Source organism: Aquarana catesbeiana, linkage group LG04, assembly GCF_042186555.1.
Source record: "Aquarana catesbeiana isolate 2022-GZ linkage group LG04, ASM4218655v1, whole genome shotgun sequence".
Taxonomy (NCBI): Eukaryota; Metazoa; Chordata; class Amphibia; order Anura; family Ranidae; genus Aquarana; species Aquarana catesbeiana.
Window position 1 is genome coordinate 240270410 of NC_133327.1, and position 24819 is coordinate 240295228.

The 24819-nt window shown below is 41.2% G+C and overlaps 1 protein-coding gene across 6 annotated transcripts in view; it reads left to right on the forward strand.

Moving 5' to 3' along the window:
- The window catches only part of ATP11B (ATPase phospholipid transporting 11B (putative)), a 245491-nt gene that overhangs the window by 157290 nt on the left and 63382 nt on the right, over positions 1-24819 (forward strand). For all 6 annotated transcript variants that reach the window (XM_073626287.1, XM_073626288.1, XM_073626283.1 and 3 more), the window contains exons 16-19: positions 5278-5351; positions 6270-6373; positions 12329-12510; positions 16629-16832. In XM_073626287.1, the coding sequence (XP_073482388.1) occupies positions 5278-5351; positions 6270-6373; positions 12329-12510; positions 16629-16832 (564 nt within the window). The remainder of the gene's footprint in view (positions 1-5277; positions 5352-6269; positions 6374-12328; positions 12511-16628; positions 16833-24819) is intronic.

The following is a 24819-nucleotide window of genomic DNA, read 5'->3' on the forward strand; positions in this document are numbered from 1 at the left end:
CAGGCAGAAAGGGCTGGAGCAACGCCAGAGCAAATATGCAGGGCTGCAACATGGTCCAGCTACTCCACTTTTGTAAAGCACTACAGAGTGGACCTGGTGTCGGCTAGTGAGCAAGCCTTTGGGCGAAAGGTATTGCAAGCGGTAGTCCCACCCTAAACTGGTAAGTGCTCGTTTATCCTCTCATGGTGGCTGTCCTGAAAGACGAGAGGGGAAAATTAGAGTTACGTACCGGTAACGTCTTTTCCAGTAGTCTTTCAGGACAGCCCTAGTTACCCACCCGAAATTTTTTGGGGGGGTCTTACAAAAGACCAGAACGCAGCATGATAATGATATGGAATAGTATGTTATTAATGTGTTTTTGTGTCTCCCCAGCTGACCGGAGGTAATCTCGGAATATACTGAGGTCTGGCAGGGGGAAGTGAGAATTTATGGGCTGGCGCAGTGTTTCCTAAGAGGAAGAGGAGGAGACTATCTCTCATGGTGGCTGTCCTGAAAGACTACTGGAAAAGACGTTACCGGTACGTAACTCTAATTTTTTTTACCAAAGACATGTGGCCAAATACATTTTGGCCTAAATGTATGACTAAAATTGAGTTTATTGGATTTTTTTTAGAACAAAAAGTAGAAAATATCATTTTTTTTCAAAATTTTCGGTCTTTTTCCGTGTATAGCGCACAAAATAAAAACGGCAGAGGTGATCAAATACCATTAAAAGAAAGCTCTATTTGTGGGAAGAAAAGGACGCAAATTTCGTTTGGTTACAGCATTGCATGACCGCGCAATTAGCAGTTAAAGCGACGCAGTGCCAAATTGTAAAAAGTGCTCTGGTCAGGAAGGGGGTAAATCCTTCCGGGGCTGAAGTGGTTAATAAAGTAGGATAGGACTTCAAATGCAGTAACTGTCTGGCTTCTAACATCGATACCACCCTCACGTCACCCAAAATATCTTGCATAAGTATATTCGTAGTAGGGTCTCTATTCCCATGTACAAGGAGACCTGTTAAATGTTGAATCTGTGCAGCCATGTAATATAGTCGCATGTTAGGGAGTGCCAATCATCCTTGATCTAAAGGTAAAACTTTTAGCTTCACTCTTGGTGAGCCTCCCTTTCATACTAGCTCCTGAAAAAAAGCCTCAATGATAATTAACCAATGTTTGGTAATCCAGATGGGACCATTCTGTAACAAATATAGCAACTGGGGGAGCCAGATCTTTATAATTAAGTTGGTGCGGCCATCCACTGAAAGTGGGAGACTGCTCCAACTTTTACACTTAAAGCGCAAACTACCAATCACTAGGGTCAGTTTCAAGGTCAAATAAGTCTGATTGAACTATGAATGGTCCACAAATAAGGACTCATATACACGTTTGTGGTCACTCATTAAAATTAGAAGAAATGAGATATAACCTTAAACTACGTAGAGGGTTTTTTAATGTAAGAGCGGCAAGGATGTGGAATTCCCTTCCGCAAGCGGTGGTCTCAGCGGGGGGCATCAATAGTTTCTAAAAACGATTAGATAAGCACCTGAACAACCACAGCATACAGGGATATACAATGTAATACTGACATATAATCACACACATAGGTTAGACTTGATGGACTTGTGTCTTTTTTCAACCTCACCTACTATGTAACATGTAAGATAGGGATAAGCACCTGTTAGGAAATTGCAGCAAAAATCAATAGCTCATAAAAAACATCATTTTTTTTATTTGTTCATATAAAAGGGGTATTTAAAATGCATCTTCCCATGTATAATATAGGAACATAACCCATTTAGCTAGTATATAAACTACTCTTTGCCAAACCACTGTTCAGGATAGATAATATCTTAACTTGATCTTCCAGATGATAGAGCTAGTTGCAAGTGGAATGGTGATGGATTGTTGACATGTTTCTCAGAAACTTGGGTCTGCTTCATCAGAAACATATTAGAGACATATACTGTATATGTTGCCATATTCTAAGGAGTGTATAGTCATGGGAGACTGCAGGGAACAGAATACCCCACTGCGTCACACATTTTAACTCTGGATATACAGAAATCTAGATGATGGATATGCCAGTACTATCTCTCATAGAGACTAGGGCGCCCTCCAGTGGGCACAATAGTAACACATTTTTTAATTGCAAGATACCACAGGGGTTTAAAGGGCCCTCAGGTGGCAAATACTGATATTTGTTCTGAAACAGCAGATTATGGCCTTTAGTTCAGTGGTCTCCAAACTAGAGCCCTTTGCCTTTATTAAGGGCTTGGGGCATTATTCCCACTCCCACAGGCACCCAGCAGTGGGGCCGAATTCCTCCCATTGACATCCACACTGGGATATAATCCTTCCCACTGCCACAAAGGATAGGGGACTATTCCTCTTACTGATATGAGCTATGAGATGATTCTCCTTATTTCACACAGTTGAAATACTGATTTTCAATGTTTTCACCTGCTAAAAGATGTCTTTTTATCCAGTGTTATACTGCTTAAAGTAGGACAATAGCTCTGCCACTTCCTTGTATAGCATTACTGATTCCTAGGCCAGCTTCCTACTCATTGAACAGAGGTGACAATGACATTGCTGAATAATTCTCTATTGATCTGACTGAAGCCAGAGAGCTGATATAGGAAGCCACCAAGCTAAACCAGGAAACTTAATTGCTGAGCTAAGGCATTAGTACATCACCTATTTGGAGGGGCATAAAGTAGAAGATCCTGCAATAGATAAAGCAGTGAACATATACAGTCAAGTCCATAAATATTGGGACATCAACACAATTGTAATCTTTTTGGCTCTATACACCTCCACAATGGATTTGAAATAAAACGAACAAGATGTGCTTTAACTGCAGACTTTCAGCTTTAATTTGAGGGTATTTACAGCAAAATCAGATGAATGGTGTAGGAATTACAACAATTTGTATATGTGCCTCCCACTTTTTAAGGGACCAAAAGTAATGGGACAATTGGCTGCTCAACTGTTCCCTGGTCAGGTGTGTGTGATCCCCTCATCCCATTTACAAGGAGCAGATAAAAGGTCCAGAGTTCATTTCAAGGGTGCGATTTGCATTTGGAATCTGTTGCTGTCAACTCTCAATATGAGATCCAAAGAGCTGTCACTATCAGTGAAGCAAGCCATCATTAGGCTGAAAAAACAAAACAAACCCATCAGAGAGCTAGCAAAAACATTAGGTGTGGGCAAATCAACTGTTTGGAACATCCTTAAAAAGAAAGAACACACTGGTGAGTTCAGCAACACCAAAAGACCCAGAAGACCACGGAAAACAACTGTGGTGGATGACCGAAGAATTATTTCCCTGGTGAAGAAAACACCCTTCCTAACAGTTGGCCAGATCAAGAATACACTCCAGGAGGTAGGTGTATGTGTGTCAAAGTCAACAATCAAGAGAAGACTTCACCAGAGTGAATACAGAGGGTTCACCACAAGATGTAAACCATTGGTGAGCATCAAAAACAGGAAGGCCAGATTAGTTTGCCATCTAAATATAACATCTAATAAAGCCTTCACAGTTCTGGAACAACATCCTACGAACAGATGAGACCAAGATCAACTTGTACCAGAGTGATGGGAAAAGAAGAGTATGGAGAAGGAAAGGAACTGCTCATGATCCAAAGCGTACCACCTCATCAGTGAAGCATGGTGGTGGTAGTGTCATGGCGTGGGCATGTATGGCTGCCAATGGAACTGGTTCTCTTGTATTTATTGATGATGTGACTGCTGACAAAAGCAGTAGGATGAATTTTGAAGTGTTTCGGGCAATATTATCTGCTCATATTCAGCAAAAGGCTTCAGAACTCATTGGACGGTGCTTCACAGTTCAGATTTTTTTGGGGGACTGCGCGTGTGCTCCTGATCCATGCTTGGCTCAGCTCCCGTGCTGGACATAATTATCTGGCTGACCTCCGGCAGGTAGTATCGCATGGCCTATTATCAGCTCGCATGTGAGTACTTTCAGTTATGGCCGTTTGTTCATCATCCCTCTACCCCTCCAGTCTGTGATTATATCAAACTATAATGGTGATTTTTTTTTTTGTCCCCTTTTTAGTATATGGATGCATTTGCTCCTGATGAGTGGATAGAAGTCCACGAAACATCGTCGAGCTTATTTTGATGCATCCATCTCATATTCATGATTCTAGATGGTTTTTATTGCTCTACCACCCTGATATGTTATGCCTACTCCATTTGGGGGACTGTGATGTATAATATTTACTTTCTGTGTCATGTTGGTGACTATCCTCAATATGTATGTTGATACTTTGTAATTTATATGCCAATGTGCTATTATGCGTTTATATGGGTTGATCCATGCCCTATCTTTAGTCCAATAAAGAATACAATTTTTTACATATGTATATGGTTTTGTCTGGCTCTACCCCACACACCTCATCTAAAGTCCCCCCCTCCCCCCCCCTTTTTTGCAAAAGCAACCAGGGATGGAGGTGCAATATTCCCCGTTGCGTCTCATTTAAAGTCCCAAATATTCCCTTTTTTCTTCTTCACAGTACAGATGGACAATGACCTGAAGCATACTGCGAAAGCAACCAAAGAGTTTTTTTAAGGGAGAGAAATGGAATGTTATGCAATGGCCAAGTCAGTCACCTGACCTGAATCCGATTGAGCATGCATTTCACTTGCTGAAGATAAACCTGAAGGGAAAATGCCCCAAGAACAAGCAGGAACTGAAGACAGTTGCAGTAGAGGCCTGGCAGAGCATCACCAGAGATGAAACCCAGTGTCTGGTGATGTCTATGTGTTCCAGACTTCAGGCTGTAATTGACTGCAAAGGATTTGCAACCAAGTATTAAAAAGTAAAAGTTTGGATGATTGTTAATCTGTCCCATTACTTTTGGTCCCTTAAAAAGTGGGAGGCACATATACAAACTGTTGTAATTCCTACACCGTTCACCTGATTTGGATTTAAATACCCTCAAATTAAAGCCTGCAGTTAAAAAGCACATCTTGTTTGTTTCATTTCAAATCCATTGTGGTGGTGTATAGAGCCAAAAAAGATTAGCATTGTCGATGTCCCAATATTTATGGACCTGACTATGTATTTCAAATGTATATTTAGATAAAACATGCCTCTTCCGCATTAAAAATTCTGCCTGTTCGCCCATTTTTATTTTTCACATAAAGTTCCACTTTATGAACTGTAGTGAAAAAAAAAATCTGCTGTAAGTCCTTGCATTTTTTTTTTTTTTTGCCCTGTAACATGATATACAATGGACGTGTAACTGGTCTCCATTTTTTTTTAATCAAGGTACAAGCTTCTTCATGTTCTGGAGTTTGATGCAAATCGTCGACGCATGAGTGTCATTGTACAGAGTCCCTCTGGTAAGGTTCCAGACTTGTATGTGTAAAAATAAATATCTGCGCTAACCCAAAAAATATAAATGGGTGAGGGAGGTGCTCTGCTGCTTAAATAGCCTGAATACTTAGCTAAAAATGTATAGATATAGAAAGAACGCATGCATCCACTAGTGAACAAATATATAGTGATCAAAAATAAATCATAAATCAATAGATTGCCATAAAATGCTAATAATGTTCTATGTATGAGTGATAACACAAAGTCCATAAGGGCTCTAGGGAGTGCAAGGTGAAAAAAGACACAATATATTAATCCGGTGCTCTTGTTCATCAATCGACAACGCCTACCAGAACCGTTGGATCTCAGGTTATAGAGATCAAACTCACTCAAACAAAAGCCTGCCAGCAGGGATAAAATCCTCCTAAGATTCCCAAGGGAACGATCCTTTTCCAATACAGCGGGCTATCTGGGTTAAGTGTAAATCTCAGAAACGAATCATCCGGCATCAGAGGACAAAAGAAAGAGGCTTCATGGTGTAGTATTCCAAGATTTATTTAAAAAATAGTAACACTTACATCTAAGAAGACGTATGAAGATAAAACTTTCAAACAGCCACGGCTCTGACCAGCTGGCTGATACATGGTGACGTCAAGGAATGCTGCTCCACCCAACGTGTTTCCCCATACAAGACATCAACTGGAGCCTCTGGGCTTTTGTGTTATCATTGTCATATTGTGTTGTTGTCATATGAAACTTTATTAGCATTTTATGGCAATCTATTGATTGATTTTGGATCACTATATATTTGTTCACTAGTGGATGCGCTTTCTTTCTATAGCTAAGGTTCCAGACTTGCATGTGATTTCACGCTATTGACATGTTCACAATTTGTATAAAACGGAACCACTGAATGCTTTTTTTTTTTTTCCGGTTCTGTTTAGGGGACAAAATTCTTTTTACCAAAGGGGCAGAGTCTGCTATTCTTCCAAATACCAAAAGTGGGGAGATAGAGAGAACAAGACTGCATGTAGATGAGTTTGCTTCGGTAAGTTCTGTTTTTGGTCTAGATTAATTTTAAATGCACAAAATTAAAGATATACCAGTAGTTTGCAAAGCTATCTAAATTGACCTACAGTTAATTAACGTTCAAAAATAATAATCTTCTGTTGGTAACAAAAAACATTGTTTATAAAATCCATGCAGTGGTTTAAGATACAGCAAATTTGTACATATTGGGAATGTTTTTTTTCTTTTGTTAACAAACTCTCAACATACACATAAATCAAAGGGTGTCTCGGTCTAGGATCCAAGGAGCTCCCCTGGAGAGGACTCAAAAATTGCTTTAAAAACAACAGACAGACACTCGCGAGCACCAAAAGATGCACTTGAGCACTTTTGCTGCTTTGAAGCTATATTCCCGGCAAATGGCAAAATACACAGATGAAATGCAAATAACTGAGCCATTTTATCTGCCAAAGTATTCGTATCTCTACCTTACAAGTCCTGAGAATACACAGTCCTGCGACACAGCCCCATCTGGCAAGGCAGGAGACTTGAGTTTTAATACTCGCTGGTAGAGTTGCACCAATACTTGTATCGGTGCCCATACTGAGCATTTGCATGAGTAAGTGTACTCGTACAAATGCTCCGATGCTTGACCCAATACCTGACAGGAGGCCAGTACACCCGGTGTCCTCAGTGTAGCGGGGGGCGCAGCCTAACAGATGATCGGTGCGGCGGTGGGGGCAGTTACAGGCAACAATCTCCCTGTATAACTTTTCTGACAGCCACTTCTCCTCCTCTCCCTTCCACAGCTGTCAGGGAGATCGGTGCTTGTAACTGCCCCCACCGCTGCACCGATTGTCCCCTGTGTCTTCCTCGACTCCCTGGGTCCGCCTCTGGTCCCCCCTGGTCCTGGATATGTCACAATGGAGAGCGGAGGAAGGAGCCAGTAAATCTATAATTTTCCAGCTCCTTCCTTTTTCTAATGCACACTAGTGATCACTGACTCTGTCCATTCATAACTGAGCATTTGTAAACTGTGTTTACGATGCTTCAGTTTATGAATGAGCAGGAACCTCTGTCTCCTGTCCATTTATCTTTAGTGCAGCTGAGGCTGCTTAGAAAGGGACTGGGGAATCTGTGTCCTCAGTCCCTTTCCCTGTTTCAAAGGGGAGATGTCAGGGGTCTGTTTAGACCCCCTGATACCTCACCAAAAGAAAACGTAATAAATAAAAAACACACTGACACCGTCCACTCCCCTACAACAAAAAAATAAGCAAAAAATAAAAATATATAAATTAAAAAAAAAGAAAATTGTAAAAAAAGAAAAATAAACTACGGACACAGTCCTCGCCTCATCAGTGCCCATCAGTGCTGAATTATAGTGCCACTGTCACATGACATTAAAGAAAAAGTATCGGTATTCGCGAGTACTTAGGGAAAAAAGTATCGGTACTTGTACTTGGTCTTAGAAAAGTGGTATCGATGCAACCCTTCTTGCTGGTCTTGATTATAGCTGAACTCCAGACAAATAGCCAGATGAAATGTATGAGATGTGTTCAAGGCAAACTGGGACTTTTGCGTTTTACATAATAAAAGAACAAATTTCGAGGAGTGGAAACTGCATTTATTCGACATACTCCTCTGCTACAGGTATACACTTGTCTCAGCTTTTAATTAATGCCTGGAAAGCTTCGACATAGAAAGATTCGTCAGTACTCCTGAACCATCCTAGGACAGCCTGCTTCACTTTGCCATCCGTGCTGAAATGCTGACTTCAAGGAACTCTTTGGTGGAAATCACTCGGAGGGAGGTCTGGTCTGAAAGGGGGATGTGGCAGTACCTCCCAGCCAAGTTGCTGTAATGTGCATGTAGTGTGGTGAGCAGTATGAGCTTGTGCGTTGTCCTGGAGAAACAGGATGCTCTTGGTGATCAAACCAGGCTGTTTTTTCTGCAGACACATATCTCTCAGAACACTGCAGTAATATCCACTGTTGATAGTGGCAGCACGGGGTAGAAAATCCACATAAATAACGCCACGTTTGTCCCATAAAAAAATTGCCATCACTTTACCTGCAGACACAATTGTGCGAAATGTTTTTGGTGGTGGTGAGTTGGCATGCTGCCACTGCTTTGATGCTCATTTTGATTCCAGAGTGAAATGATGTCCCAGGTTTCCTCACATGTAATGATGCAATCCAGAAAATCCTGGTTTTCCCTGTCAAAACGCTTCTTCAACGCAGTGCAGACTTTACCTCTGAAGCATTTATACCATTCAAATAAAGGTCTTATTGAGGCTGAGTATCTCATCACCGTACTGTGCTTCAAGTCTTCTGTAGATAACCATGGATTTTACGCTTATGTTCACAAGAAACGTCACCACCACATGCTGTTCCATGCACGCACGAACACTGTTGTCTGCTATCTTGATTATTGGCCTCTGGACTGCCCTGCGACATGTACGCTGCCTATGAGTAATAGGACACACTTGCCACTTACTACTGCATGTAGTACCTCCACGCTAGCATGCCTTTTTATACCTTTATACCTGTAAAATTAAGTCCCGGCTTGACTTGATTGCCCCTCGTATATGACAGCTGCTTTACCTGCCAAAAGTATGTGTTTCTGCCTTTCCAGTGCTGAGAACACAGTCCTGCCACACAGCATAGCCCTGTCCGACAGAACAGAGACCCTGGTTTTTAACACCTTCCTGCCCAGCCTATAGCACAATGACAGACGGGCGGTGGCTTTAAGATCCTTGACTGGATGTCATATGATGTCCTGTCAGCACCGATCGTGGGGCAACGCAACGGCGCAATCTGTCACTGAGAATAAAGGAGTAAATGGTGCGCTTATTCAAATGACTTCCAATGTCAAAACAAACCATACCATTCCAAATGAGAACAATAAAGATAGTAAAAAATATATATAGTGAAAAAAGGGGTAAAAATATATTGCATAAAATTCCAAAAATTATCCACCAATAGATACACCATGCAAAAAACGTCCAGGTAAGGCTGTTGGCAAGGAACTTAACAATATTCAGGGGTTTCCACAAAGTTCAGTAAACAATATATGTGCAATAATCAGATGAGTAGCAGCAGATAAGTTGTTCACAGTTCAAATTGATAGAAAAAAACACACAAAGGGGTTGATCCACACTTACAGGAGAAATGGCCGCTCACCTCAAGGTTTCCACCATAATGGTCAAATGGCGCCTACACATAAACACATAACAACCATGAAAGAATCTTCTTCAATATGTAGTACTGCTCCCCAGCGTGGTCCAGATCTCTGGCTCAAGTGTCTTCCTATTCGGCTTTTAGTCTGAAACACTTATCTCCCAAGAGAGCCTTTTGCAAATCAAGGGGAAAAGGGATAATCCTACCGCAATACTGCTAAAAAGTGTATTGATTTATTGAGCTAAAAAATCCAACTGCTCACATTAGACTTGAAAAGCGCATCATAACAAAATGGTATCGCCTCCTCACAGCACTTCCGGGAATCTGTATGGGCGTCACTGGTCACGTGACTTCCATACACTGGGGCTGCAGAAGAGGCTGTTTTTTTTTAGGTGCTATTTTTAGCGCAAAAACGCCTCATTGTGTAAGGGGTCTTGTGGTCAAAACCTTGTGGTGAGCGGCTATTTCTTCTGAAAGTGTGGATTAACCCCTTTGTGTTTTTTTTCTATCTATTTGAACTGTGAACAACTTCTCTGCTGCTATTTGGAAGGATTATTCATCTAAATATTGCACATATATTGTTTACTCAACTTGGTGGAAACCCCTGAGGATTGTTAAGTTCCGTGCCAACAGCCTTACCTGGACATTTTTTGCATGGTGTATCTATTGGTGGATCATTTCACTATCTTTATTATCATTTGGAATGGTATGGTTTGTTTTGATGTTGGAAGTAATTTGCATAAGCACACCATTTACCCCTTTTATTGTCATTTTTCATTTAGTGGTTTGAGGTCACTTGTAGTGGTAGCAGCTGTTCCTATGTCACGTATTTAGTGCTCAAGTTCGTATTGAGTGTTTTTACATATAGTAGCAAATAAGTATTCACACACTGATTATTACTTGCAATCTGTCACTGGCCGTGTCCATTGGACTATGCCGATAACTGATCAGAGTACCGGCTTGCTGCCGGTACCATGTGACCAGCGTGACCAATCACAGCAGGTCACTTGATAGTTGGACACAATGGATGACTTCCCCAGAGTAGTACAATGTTACTATGGTAACATTATTATATTGCTCTGGTCACTGTGTGTGAAAAAAAAGTTATATATTTTTTTAATTATTACTACATTTTTTATTTTCACAATTTTTTTTTTTAATTTCCTGTACTGTCACCAGTTGGTGTCCCTGATCAACGCCACACCAGTTATATGATGATGCTGTACTGCACTGGTTACAGTATATAAAAAAATAAAGTGGGGATTCTTTTTTTTTTTTCTTAATTTCAAAAAATTATGACAAAAAATTGCAACAAAAAATTACAACTTCAAAAAAACCCACCATGTCTACTTTCCAAAAAGGAGTCATTTGGGGGATATTTGTACTGTCCTGGCATTTTCAGGTCTCAAGAAATGAGATAGGCCAACAGTACATAAGGATTGAATAATTTTCATATATATACCACAGTTTGTTGGACAGTTATAGAGTCCACATACTAAATAATATACACTGATTTGGGTTATTTTCACCAAAGAAATGTAGCCGAATACATTTTGGGCTAAATTTATGAAGAACAATTATTTATTTGCAAAAGAAACAAAGAAAAGCGTTTAAAAAAAAAAAAGGATTTAAAATTTTCAGTATTTTTTTTGTTTTTTTAGCAAAAAATAAAAAACCCAGTGGTAATTAAATTTCACTAAAGGAAAGCTCTAGTTGTGTGAACAAAATGATAAAAATTTAGTTTGGGTACAGTGTTGCATGACCCCGAAATTGTCACTCAAAAAGCGACAGCCCTGAAAGCTGAAAACTGGCCTGGGCAGGAAGGGGATAAAAATGCCCTGTATTGAAGTGGTAAATGCCTACCACTCTTGCTCCTTCTGCAGCCTGTGAGTGCACATTGAAGAAGAAGCAGCACACTGATGAGCTCACCTGTCATTGTGCCCCCCTCATCAGCTTGTTCCCTGCACTGCAACATAAATTTTTCTGCTACTCCTCCCTCTCCCAGTCTGAGCTCTTTTGTACGGTGATTGCAGGAGGCTTGTACTAGGTCAAATTCAGGTACTGACATTGCTTGCGTTTTTAAAGTGTTACTAAACCCACAACAGTAAAATCAGTCTCTATATGCAGGAAAGCATACTTGTTATACTCGGTGTAGAACCTAAGGGGATAATCATCTGCATTGTGTAAAAAGGCTGTTCGATCCGGTCTCATTTCCTTCTTCCACTGACGCCAAAATATAACCTGATATTTACAGAGCCAGAGGACTGGCTGCACATGCTCAGTTTGGTGTGCATTGCTAGAGAAAGAATTTTGTTCTTCTTGGGAGAGTGCATGTGATCAGCACAGGGCCAATCGGCACTGTCCGGTCAAAGGGTCAGGGATCCTGCATTCTCATTGCTCAATTGTGGAAGAATGAAAACTCCTCCTACAAACTTTAACCAGACGCTCATAAGTCATAAGACTGCTCTAACTGCTGGTGAAAAAAAGATATTAAGCAGTTTATCATTTCTTAAAATTTCATTTCCATGTTCTGTGGCAGACCAGATATAATGAATGCAGGCTCCTGGGTTTAGTAACACTTTAATAAAAATACATATTACAGTGTAATCTAGATTACAGAACTGCAATAATTTGTGTCTAATATGTCTGTCTAGTGTTCAGCTTTAAGGTTAGGTCAGATTCACTTTAGTATACTGTAGCAGTTACAGTAGGATTTATGGAATTACTTTCTATTGCTCTATTATAATGTTCATACTTGGTTAGTTTTAAATGTTTAGTGTTAATGTTGCTTTAAATACTTGTCTTTGCTGAACCAGAAAGGACTGCGGACATTATGTGTAGCCTTCAGGAGGTTCACAGCAGAAGAATACCAAGATATTGATCAGCAGCTTCATGAAGCTCGTACTGCACTACAGCACAGGGAGGAGCGCCTGGCTGATGTATTCAATCTCATTGAGAAAGACCTGGAGCTGCTGGGAGCAACTGGTGTTGAAGACAAGTGAGATCATTACCTTCCTATTTACAGCCATAGCAGTTTAGGCCTGTGCGTCTCAACCTTTTTTCAGTCATGGCACCCCTTAAAAGTATCTTCAGTTTTAAGACACCAGTCTAAGGGCTCGCTCACATGTGAGGTTGGAGGTATAAACACATGGTTGGGGCCACATCTTTAACACCCCCCCCCCCAACTGCTCCCCCTTTACCGGCAGAGGCTGAGATTTTACAAATGCCACGGGTGCGATGCTTTGCTTCATGGCCACGGCAAGAATTATACCCTCTGTTGCATTTGGTGGGCAATACCTCCCCCTGCAAGCTACCCATTCAAGTGAATGGGGTCCCACTGCAACCACCCTGCAATTGCATGTAGTTGTGAATTGTTTGTTTACTCAGTGCTGCATGGTAGGGGGAGACTCAGGAAGAAGCCGCCCTCATTCACGGCTCTGTACATTACTGTTGCCCTGGTCGAGCTCCCACTCAATTTGACACTTGTCTTCCTCAACTTTGTAACCTTTAGAAAGTGAAGGCAGAGAAGTGCCGATATGTATGTTGGCAGAGTGGGAGCTCGATCAGGGCAACAGTATACCTTTCTCAACCAGGATGTCTTGTCACCCCTAAGCAAATTAGACAGCACCCCAGGGTTCCACGGCACTTAAGTTGAGAAAGGCTGGTCTAGACAAATGCAGAACTAATAGAATTAAAATATTAGTCGAGGTGAAGCATCTTCTGGTGTTTGGAGATCAATGAGAGGTCAGTCGATTGCAACAAATAGAATGCTGTAAGGCTGGGTTCACACTTGTGCGATCACATACATCGCATGTGATTCGCACCGCATTGCTGTGCAGATCACACGCAGTGTCTGTGCAATGCAAATTCAGCCGTACAGACTGGCCGAAATCGTATTCGTAGTAAAATGGCACATGACCCTTTTTTTGGTCCGCACTGGAATCAGATCGCATGGGTGTTCACACCTATGTAATCTGGATCCTGCATAGGAATTGGATTGCGAACCAATCTGGGGGTGTGGTTAACTGTACATTGACACCCACAGCGGTTTGCAGATGCCAGTGTGAAGCGCCGGTGATTCGGTGCGATGTAGAAACCCGCATAGGATTCTCAGGGTTTCCTGCATCGCCCCAGTGTAGACCCAGCCTTAAACTGGAATTCAACAAGGGTGACAAACACAAACAAGGCAGCTTGTCCTAAAGTGTTTTTGGTCTTTCCAGTATGAAAACGGCTTATGTAAAAGTCATGACCGCACATACAGTGGGTACATAAAAGAATCAACCCCCTTTTAAAATCACATTTTGTTGCTTTTGTAGCCTAAAATGAAGATGGGTAAAGTTTTTGCTTTATACAGCTGTATTTACTCAGTGCAACTTATAACATCCAAGTTAATGATATAACACCATGTCAGAAAAAAAATTCAAAATTCAAAAAACAGAATCACTGAGTTGGAAAAAAAAAAAACATTTTTTAAAATGTTTTTACTGGTAATGGCAGCAATCTGCGATTTTTAGCAGGACTGCGATGTTGCAGTGAACAAATCTGACCCCAAGTGACACTTTTTGGGGACCAGTGACATTACAGTGATCAGTGCTAAAAAAAAAATGCACTGATCAATCTATAAATGACACTGACAGGAAAGGGGTTAACACTTGGGGGCGATAAAGGGGTTAACTGTGTTCCTTGGGTGTGTGCTACCTATGTAGGGGGTGGAACAATACAGAGATCGCTGTTCCTGATCACTAGGAACAGCAGATCTCCATGTTGTCCCCTGTCAGAGCAGGGAATTCACCTTGTTTACATAGGCAGATCTCCGTTCTGCCCCTTTGTGGAGCGATCGCTGGTGGCCGGCGGACATCGAGTCCACTGGACCCACGCATGTGCACCTGCAGTATATATTGCATGAAATGACTTACAGGTACATCGTTTTGCTCAATAGAACCAACCTTTCGCAGTATATGTACTGCGGCTAGTCATCAAATGTTTAAAGAGTATGTAAACCGCAGGATTTTTTTCTTTTTTTTTCTTCTGACCTGTAACGTAAAGGCATAAAATGCTAGTATGCATCGTTAAACATATTTGCAAACGAAGCCCTTCACCGAAGCATTGTCACCGCTGGAGGTCGCTTTCCTCTTCACCCGTCTTCCTTCTGGGTCCACGGACTCCGGCTGTGTAAATGGCCGAAGCCGCGTGATGTCATGTGCGGGAGCCGTCGGTCACGCCACAGGGCTCTGAAGGAACGGCATGGGTGCCTATACAGTAGGAGATATTTACAGTACCTATAGGTAAGCCTTATTATAGGCTTACCTATAGGTACAATTAATCTATGAGAGTTTACAACCACTTTAAAGGGGGTGATTCTTTTGTACACCCACTGTATGGGTTAAAACAACATGGTTGTTTGTCAGTACAAATGTAAAGAAGTATTCAAGTATTGGTAATACCACAGCTCATGCTATATATCACTATACAGGTCAAACCGCGGGGGCCTCCAGTACTCTGCTCTATTTCAAGTCAACAATAAACAGATAACGCTGCCTTTATCTTGCTTCTTATTTATACGCTAATAACTTGATAAGTGATCCTAAGGGAGTATAACTGTGGTAAAAAACATAGCAGCCTCTTGTAGTCGATTGTACAAAACCACAAGTAGATGTCTTGTCTGGCACTTAGGCCTCATTCAGACAGCTATTAAAAAAGAAAACAAAAAGAAAAACACAATTAGAAACATTTTTTATTTATGGATCTGAATGCAGCTGCATTGTTTTCAATGGAGACATTGACACGGGTGCATAAACATTCACTGCATTCCGATTTGTAATAAAAAATCTGCTTCTGAGGACATACGTATACACGTGTACCTTTGAGAAAAAGAACCACAATTTTTACGGTATTAAAAAAAACTGATCTATTTAATAATCATTTGTAAATAGGGTTGGAAATGGAAATGTGTTCCAAGCTCTGGCTTTGCTATGAGAAAATTGGGGTGGGTAAATTGTTCTTCCTCCACTCTTCCTAGCCGCGCCCCCCCCCCCCCTTTTATTCTCCACCATTTACAGTAGATTGTGTGAGTCTAGAGATAATTTTGTTTTTTAACCAGCATGGATTGGTGATTGGATGCATTTCATGATTAACAGGTAAAATTAGTGTATGTTGTGAGTATATTTTGAAATGCTATTTTACTTGCTTTATCTTCTTTTTATGTGACATTTCAAATGACTTGCTCTTGCATATGAATGTTGTGGAATTTATAGATTCACCTCTAGAGGAAGCTTTTTTTTCTCACTGATCTCGCCTGCAGAGGGGAAAAGAAATAACGACCACATATGGAGTGCATTGTTTTCAGTCAATTGGCCAACTCATATACTTGCACTATGAGTAGAAAAGCACAACCATTGTGTAGGAACCAGAGTCTGAATCGGGGCTTATTGGGACAGGCGATCTGGAATGGATGGGCTGTTGCTTTCAGAGGTGCCTATGGGAGCATACAAGCTGCGGCCAGCTTGTGTGTGGCCAGAAACGACACCCATGGATGCAAATTGTCTGCATCCAGGGTTGGTCAGAGTCCCTAATTGCATGTAACTGCTCGCATAATTGGTTTGTTTGCAAACAGTGACAAGGCATGTCATTGAATGTACAGGCTGCTGGCCGCAGCTATTCGCACACTGTGTAAGTCACTGATTTTTTTACCAGCAGCCACCCCAGATTGTTCGCCTAAACAAGCCCGAATAAGAAAACATGGCTGCTCTTTTTATATTTGTAATTACAAACTACATCAAGAAATGGGCTAGGTTCACACTAGAACGCGGTGTGAGAACCCTGCAATCCATGCAGCAAAATAGACCGCAATTGCAATCTGCAGCGGATGTCGATGTTAAGTTAACTACTCCCCAAATGCAGGTCGCAAACACAGTGCGTTTGCGTGCATCGGATTGCATGATATAAATGTACCAGTAGTTACATTAAGGCAATACATTGTTATGTCTGTCATAAAAAAAAACCTATACATTTCTTTTAAAGGCTGGTAGTGCAGATATTTTTTTTTTGTTTCTATGATTCGTATGCAAGCAACCTAAAAAAAAAAATGTATTCGCTTCTCTCTATTGTTTTTTTCAGGCTCCAGGACAAAGTCCAGGAAACAATTGAAGCTCTCCGGCTTGCAGGGATAAAAGTGTGGGTGCTAACGGGAGACAAACATGAGACAGCTGTTAGTGTAAGCTTATCTTGTGGACATTTTCATAGAACAATGAATATTCTTGAACTTGTACAGCAAAAGTCAGACCGTGAGTGTGCGGAGCAGCTACGACAGCTTGCCAGGCGGTAAGTTAACAAATACCGTGTGCTGTGATCGTGAGCAAGATTGAGGCTTATGAAGCTGTAGTTTTTATCCAATAAAGTTAAAGGGCTCTTTTAGATTGGTATCATTTGTTCTTCTCCAGAAAAAAAAAATGGCCTTTTCGGAGCAAGTGAGTAGATAAAGCCCACAATCTATCTGATGTAAAAACTTTGTGTTGAAGGAGTTTGGAAGAGTAAAAACCCCTGTCAGTTTTTCTGTCAACGCCACTACTGTGGCGTTTCATCTTCTCGATTTGTCTCAATAAGCATGCAGGAACTAATGTGCCGTTGAGAGCTAAGATTTCTTCTCACTTCCTGAAGGGAAGTAAAGGTAAATAAAACACACTCAAGAAGTAGACCCTCAAGATACTGTCCCTAATCAAAAGAAGAAAAATGAAAAATTCATAAAGTAGCATCTTATATAATCTATCGAGAGGATGGGAGCTATCGGTAACAAAACCTAATGCAATATATAAAAGGTTTGTTGGACAAATTCTAGGGACAGAATGTCATATCCACATCCCTGGATAAGAGAGAGCATCCCTCTCTCATGGGGTGATGGGTTTTTAACGGATATGTTTTTCTGCCACTGAGATGAGCACAACTACAAGGGTATTGATAAAATATTAATTTATTGCAAGATATAAAATTGATTCAGTAATAACATTCGGTCTGACCACAATTGATACTCAGTCCAGAAAGCGTGAACAGATGGTTGTATATGCGGATAGTCAATGCGTTTCGAAGACTACTTATCTGCTTCTTCGGGACAGCTCAACATGCATCTATATTATTGTCCAAGTTACAAAAAGATATAGCATTGATATCAATATCAAATAGATTTATTCAAAATATTGGCAATATTTGTACTGTTAGTATGGGTGCGCACCAAAACTTTTTAGTACTGACAATAAAATGACCGCAGCATCAGAGAGAGCAGAGGCGAGTCACCATCCAGTGATTGAATGGCGATGTCAGAATCACCAGCTTGGTCTGATGGACGTCGGACCATATAAAAGGCACGATGGTTTGGGCCAATAGTCATCTAATAATACCAAACATATGTGTTCAGATGCACAGCACTTTACATCACCACATATGTAAGGAATAAATATAACGGTAGTATTGGCAATATGTTAGCACGGCGGCATATATTTATTTCAGGTACTTGTATAGCACCATCAATTTACGCAGCGCTTTACATATACGTTCTACATTCACATCAGTCCCTACCCTCAAGGAGCTTACAATCTAAGGTCCCTAACTCACATTCATACATACTAGGGACAATTTAGACAGGATCCAACTAACCCACCAGCATGACTTTGGAGTGTGGGAGGAAACCAGACTACCTGGAGGAAACCCACGCAGACACAGGGAGGACGTGCAAACTCCAGGCAGGTATTGTTGTGGTTGGGATTCGAACCAGCGACCCTTCTTACTGCTAGGCAAAAGTGCTATCCACTACACCACTGTGCCGCCCAGATGTATCGAGATATATATGAAGCATGCATCCCTATGGCTTAAGCCCCAGATAGATTAAAGTGCTTAGCACATGGAGTCATAGAAAAAAAAAAGAGGGGCAAGAGCGGTCATCATATAGCTAACCATTCAATATCCCCATATATTTAAAGTTTAACATACAGGGCTATAGCATAGGTCATGGAAAGACTGAAGCTAATATTACATGACTAGCCACTAAATGTGAAGCTGCCGGTTGCAAACATAAATGGCCAAATTCCTATATGTTCAGATATCAATATAAAGATAAAGAATAAAAATATAGTAACCAAAACAAAGAAGGTGGCTCGCTACCTGAGTATCTCCGCCGGGGGTGGGGGGGGGCACGCATATAGATTAGCAGGGTGCAATTGCACCTCGATCTCAGACTGATCCCTCACCGTCGCCGTAATGTGCGTCCTGGCAACTGAGCCAATCATTTGTTACCTTTTATATATACGGTCCCGCCGGAATCGAATGAACCAGAAACGGCTCACTGACCTCACATCTGGCGCGGGTGCCCCTTAAGATGCGCATGCACCAGAGACCCCCAGCCACAGTGGATATAGGGCCAAAGGCGCAAGCGCCGTCCATCTGCCAGAATGTAAAAAGCAGATGAATACCGAGGAGAAGAGAGCCTCCTCGTCCACCAGGGGCACCCGAACGCCACATCAAATAACCGATCACAGATAGGGAATTGACCCGCTCTCAGTGGTGCAAATAAACACTCGCAAATAATCAACCAAACAGTAATACTAAGATAGATATCTCTCGTAATGAAAACAACATAATGAAAAATAGAGAATAAAAATAAATATAAAAATAAAAAGCAGAATAAAATATAACAATGGTGAGTTGAGAAGGTAACATAAACGGAGTTATTCTATATTTTAGAGGTGGCCATATTTTCAGGTCGCAGGTTTTTAAAGAGATAGTGGCAGGTCCAAATATTTCCTAGATGGTAAATTACTTATAGGAAAGGTTTAAAGCAGTGGTTCTCAACTCCTGTCCTCAGGGCCCACTAACAGGCCAGGTTTGCAAGATAACTGAAATACATCACAGGTGATATCATTTGCTGCTCAGTGATTGCAGTATTTTAGTCTGTATCTCCCCAAGGTAATACTTAAAATCTGGCCTGTTAGTGGGTCCTGAGGACAGGAGTTGAGAACCACTGGTTTAAAGGATAATGCTGTGTTCATTCCTGGCAGGCTAGTTGCTTTTTGATTATAGATCCACTTGGTTTCTTGTTGGAGGATCTTTTTGTCAAAATCCCCTCCCCTGTCTTGTTGGGAAATTACTTCAAGGTCAAAGAATGAGACGAATGAAGGATCATAGCTATGGTTAAGGCCGACGTGCTTACGAATAGGTGTGTATAGCAAGGGGGGTGGGAGAGAACCCTGTTTTTGGATGACTGTGCGTCGATGTACCTCCGCCATATTTTATTGTGGCGGAGGTACATCGACGTGCTTGTCATCTGGATGGACACCACCAATGAACTCTCCGAATTCATGACATTCAAATCTTTCAACCAATTCAACTTACAATTCACTATGCAATCAGACACATATAGTATCCCTTTCTTAGATCTACGACTCTTCCTCAACCCTGACGGGTCTATTCACAGCACTCTATACCGAAAGAAACTGCTGGTAATGCCATCCTACACTACTCCAGTGCCCATCCCCGCTCCCTGGTACGCAGTATTCCATTTAGTCAGTACCTCAGACTATGTTGAAACTGCGCAAGGGAGGAAGATTTTGAAAATGATGCAAAAGCGCTCTTTAGGCGACTAATAGGGGATACAGTAAAAAAAGCCTTTAAAAAGGCATATCAGAGGGCCAGGTCTAATCAACGTGAGCAACTTATTTTCAAACTGAGGGCCCAGAGTAATAATTCTACTACAAAACTAATCACCACCTTTAGCGCCCATCAGGACCAGTTCCGTACATTGGTAGCCCAGATCCTGTGATCTCTAAATATGTATCAGATCGCCCAGAGATAGTCTATAGGAGATCTCGCTCTATAAGGGAAAGCCTTGTACACAGCCACTATTCACCACTAGAAAAACACTGGAAACTGTGATCAGTGCCCTTGGATCAGGGAGGGTGAAGGCTGCCCCACTACTCAGAGGTGGCCACCTTAAATCCAGGACATATGCTGTTTGCCGCACCATTGGTGTGGTATATTTAGCTACGTGCACCTGTGGTGCATTTTATATTGGCAAAATTAAACGTACATTTGCGAGACGAATACAGGATCACTTATACTATCTTGATGTTGACCTGCTATACACACCTATATGTAAGCACGTCGCCCTTAACCATAGCTATGATCCTTCATTCGTCTCATTCTTTTCCCTTGAAGTAATTCCCCAACAAGAAAGGGGAGGTGATTTTGACAAAAAGATCCTCCAACAAGAAACCAAGTGGATCTATAATCAAAAAGCAACTAGCCTGCCAGGAATGAGCACAGCATTAACCTTTAAACCTTTCCTATAAGTAATTTACCATCTAGGAAGTATTTGGACCTGCCACTATATCTTTAAAAATCTGAGAATATGGCCACCTGTGTATATATAGAATAACTCATTTTATGTGACCTTCTCAACTAACCGTTGTTATATTTTATTCTGCTTTTTTTTTTTTTTTTTTTATTCTCTATTTTTCGTTATGTTTTCATTACGAGAGATATCTATCTTAGCATTACTGTTTGGTTGATTATTTGCGACTGTTTATTTGCATCATTGAGAGCGGGTCCTTGGTACGCATCTGCTTTTTACATTCTGGCAGATGGGCGGCTCTTGCGCCTTTGGCCCTATATCTTGGCTCGGGGTCTCTGGTGCATGCACATCTTAAGGGGCGCAGGGTGTGATGTCATTGAGCCGTTTCTGGTTCATTCACTTCCGGTGGGACCGTATATATAAAGGTAGCAAATGATTGGCTCAGCTGCCAAGGACGCACATTACAGCAACGGTGAGGGATCAGTCTGAGATCGAGATGCAATTATACCCTGCTTATCTACAATCTATATGCCCCTCCCACGCCCCCCCTCCCTGGCGGAGATACTCGGATAGCGAGCCACATTCTTTGTTTTGGTTACTTTTATTTTTTTTCAATATATAGGAATTTGGCCATTTGTTTGCAACCGGCAGCTTCACATTTAGTGGCTGGTCATGTAATATTAGCTTCAGTCTATCCATGACCTATGCTATAACCCTGTATGTTAAACTTTAAATATATGGGGATATTGAATGGTTACACTATATGATGACCGCTCTTGCCCCTCCATGTTTTATATGACTCCATGTGCTAAGCACGTTAATCTATCTGGGGCTTAAGCCATAGGGATGCATTCTTCATATGTATCGATATGCCATCGTGCTAACATATTGCCAATACTACCGCTATATTCGTTCCTTACATATGTGGTGATGTGAAGTGCTGTGCATCTGAACACATATGTTTGGTATTTTTAGATTACTATTGGCCCAAACCATTGTGCCTTTTATACGGTCCAACGTCCATCAAACCAAGCTGGTTATTCTGACATCATCACTCAATCACTGGATGGTGACTCGACTCTGCTCTCTCTGATGCTGCGGTCGTTTTATCATCAGTGCCAAAAAGTTTTGGTGAGCACCCATACTAACAGTACAAATATTGTGAATAAATCTATTTGATATATATACTAATGCTATATCTTTTTGTAACTTGGACAATGATATAGATGCACGTTGAGCTGCCCCGAAGAAGCAGATAAGTAGTCTGCGAAACGCTTGTAATAAATATTTTATCAATACCCTTGTGGTTGTTCTCATCTCAGTGACAGAAAAACATATCCGTTAAAATCCCATTACCCCATGAGAGAGTGATGCTCTCTCTTATCCTTTTTCTAGAAACCTAATATCTGAGAATAAAAACCTTATTTTGTTCAACCGCCTCTTAAATTAATTAGCAAAAAATCTCAATACATCTAAAAAAAAATTACTTCAAGCCGTCCCCGCCGGGAGAAGACCGTGATTTTTGCTTGCGCTATAGCAGCCACTAGCGATAATTGTAAGAGAATCCGGCAGGCTGGTTGTACCCAAGTTTATCAATTTAAAGTGGTTGTAACCCTAAAAAAAAAAGCTCTTGTTTGTTCCCTTATAGCAGCAGATTAAACAGTGCTTGTGCTGTCTAATCTGCCCCTCTCTAAGCTGTACAAAACTTCAGACTTCAGCTCGGAAGTCTGTGAAAAGTTTAAAAACATTTACTGCCAGCCCCTCTCTTGTATCCAGCCCCATAGTGCCACAGTATAAGTGTTTTTTTGTTTGTTTTTTTAAACAATGCCTCTAAACTTTTGGTGATATCTTCAGGCCGATCACATGACTCCCGGCCGCTCTCCTCCTTTGATCCAGGGCTGCAGCGGGAAGGGCTAAGCGGCCAGCACGGCGGTCACATGAAATCCCCAGCTGAATTCAGAGGGAGACCTTGGCCCCTCCCATTGTAGCCCTGGATCGGAGTAGGAGACAAGATGGGAGTCACAAGACAGGCCTGAAGATATCTTGGGAAAAAAAGGTATTTAGAGGCATAATTTAAAAAAAACACTAACACTGTGCATTATGGCTGGATACAAGAGAGGGTCTGGCAGTGATTTAATTTTTTAGGGTTACAAACACTTTAACTTGATACATTCAGCCTGCCCATTAACGGTTCAAATCTTAGCAGGTTCCTGCTTGTAGATTCCTGATGTTTCGCATGTTCTGGCTTGTGTTTAATGGTAGATGTTTTGTGTTTATAGGCTGTTTATCGAGAAGTAAGACTTTGCTTGCAACTTTGCCCTGTGACTTCTTTCCAACTTGATCCAACTTGGATGCTATTTAGGAGCCTGTACAAGGGCTGAAATCTCACCCAAGTCAAACCAAAGTAGTGCAGGAACCTTTTCTTAAGTTGGAATGACTTGTGTAAGCATCAGTTAAGACGACTCTTATAAGGAAGCATTGCATTTGACATGTCGTGCGACTTGGGGTCTCACAAGTAGGATCCTATGTCGCAGCAGTGTGAACCGAGCCTTACCTAGAAAACTGCTAAGATCAGACACAGAGGAGCGTGGAAAGAATCGGACACAAGCATGGCAAAATATTTGGGTACATGATCTTTCAGGCCAGGCTATCAAAGTACTGTAGATTACTGGGAAAAAAAAAATATATATATATATATACATAATTATATCAAATGTTTGCTTTAAAATAAAACAATTTAAAAATCCACATGGTGCTCCCAATCCCCAAGCTTAATCTATAAAAAAAAAAAGTGAATATACTATTTTTTATTTTTTTTTGTACGTTAGAGTTAATAAAATATGTAATAAATTCATCCCCACAGGGATAAGATTTGAAAGGGTTTTTTTTTTTTAAATTTAAGTGTAAAATATAATTTGGTCTTTCCAATAATTAGGCCTGGTGGTTGCTGATTTCCAGCTCAGCTATCCAAGAAGACATTTCCCACTTCCAGCTGGGAAAATACCTAGGATTCCTGTTATTATGATTTAATACCATGTTTAGTTTTACAGTACTCTATCTGGATTGCCAAGATATATATATTTTACATCCATGTTGAGCACTTTTTTAATAAGAAAAGTGTTTTTAATTCATCTACAATTCTGCTGTATTAATAGCCCTTCTATTTGGAGCTCCACTAGACTGATTTTTATATTAGGGCTATGTTTTTTACAGTTTGGCGTTTAATAAGAATCCTACATTTTATTCATAAGGACATTCCCTAATAATCTGGATCGGAACTACATTACAAATATTTCAATTTATCCCATAGATTTGCTGTGAAAAATAGAAAGTAACTGCATTAAAGCAAAACAGGGCAAAGCTAGTATACTTTAGCCTTCCCAACCCTAGCAGCTCATACTCGCCTATACCACCACTCTGTTCAGCATCAGATGCATGCAGTTCAGCCATTTTGACAGCACTGAGCCAGTCACCACTGTCATGGGGAAGTCCATAGCCGTGTGTCGGTAAGTTTATGCTGCCAGGGAGGCAACACTTAGAATGAACCTCTTGCTTTGCATTTCATGAGTAGAAATGGAATGCCATTAAGGCTACTTTTACACTGGGGCGGGGGGCATTAGCGGTAAAGCGCCGCTAGTTTTAGCGGTGCTTTACCACTGTTATAGCAGTGCATTTCGGCCGCTGGGGGGGCGCTTTTAACCCCCACTAGCGGCTAAGGAAAGGGTTAAAAGTGCCTGTGTTGCGGCGCTGCCAAAGTGCTTTGCAGACGCTTCGGCAGCACTGCCCATTGATTTCAATGGCAGGAGCAGTGTATAAATCGCTCCCGCACTGCCCCAAAGATGCTGCTTACAGGACTTTTTTTTTCCCGTCCTGAAAGCACACCGCCCCAGTGTGAAAGCTCTCGGGCTTTCACACTGGGGAGGCATGAGAGGACCTTTACAGGCGCAATTTTTTGCGCTAAAACACCGGAAA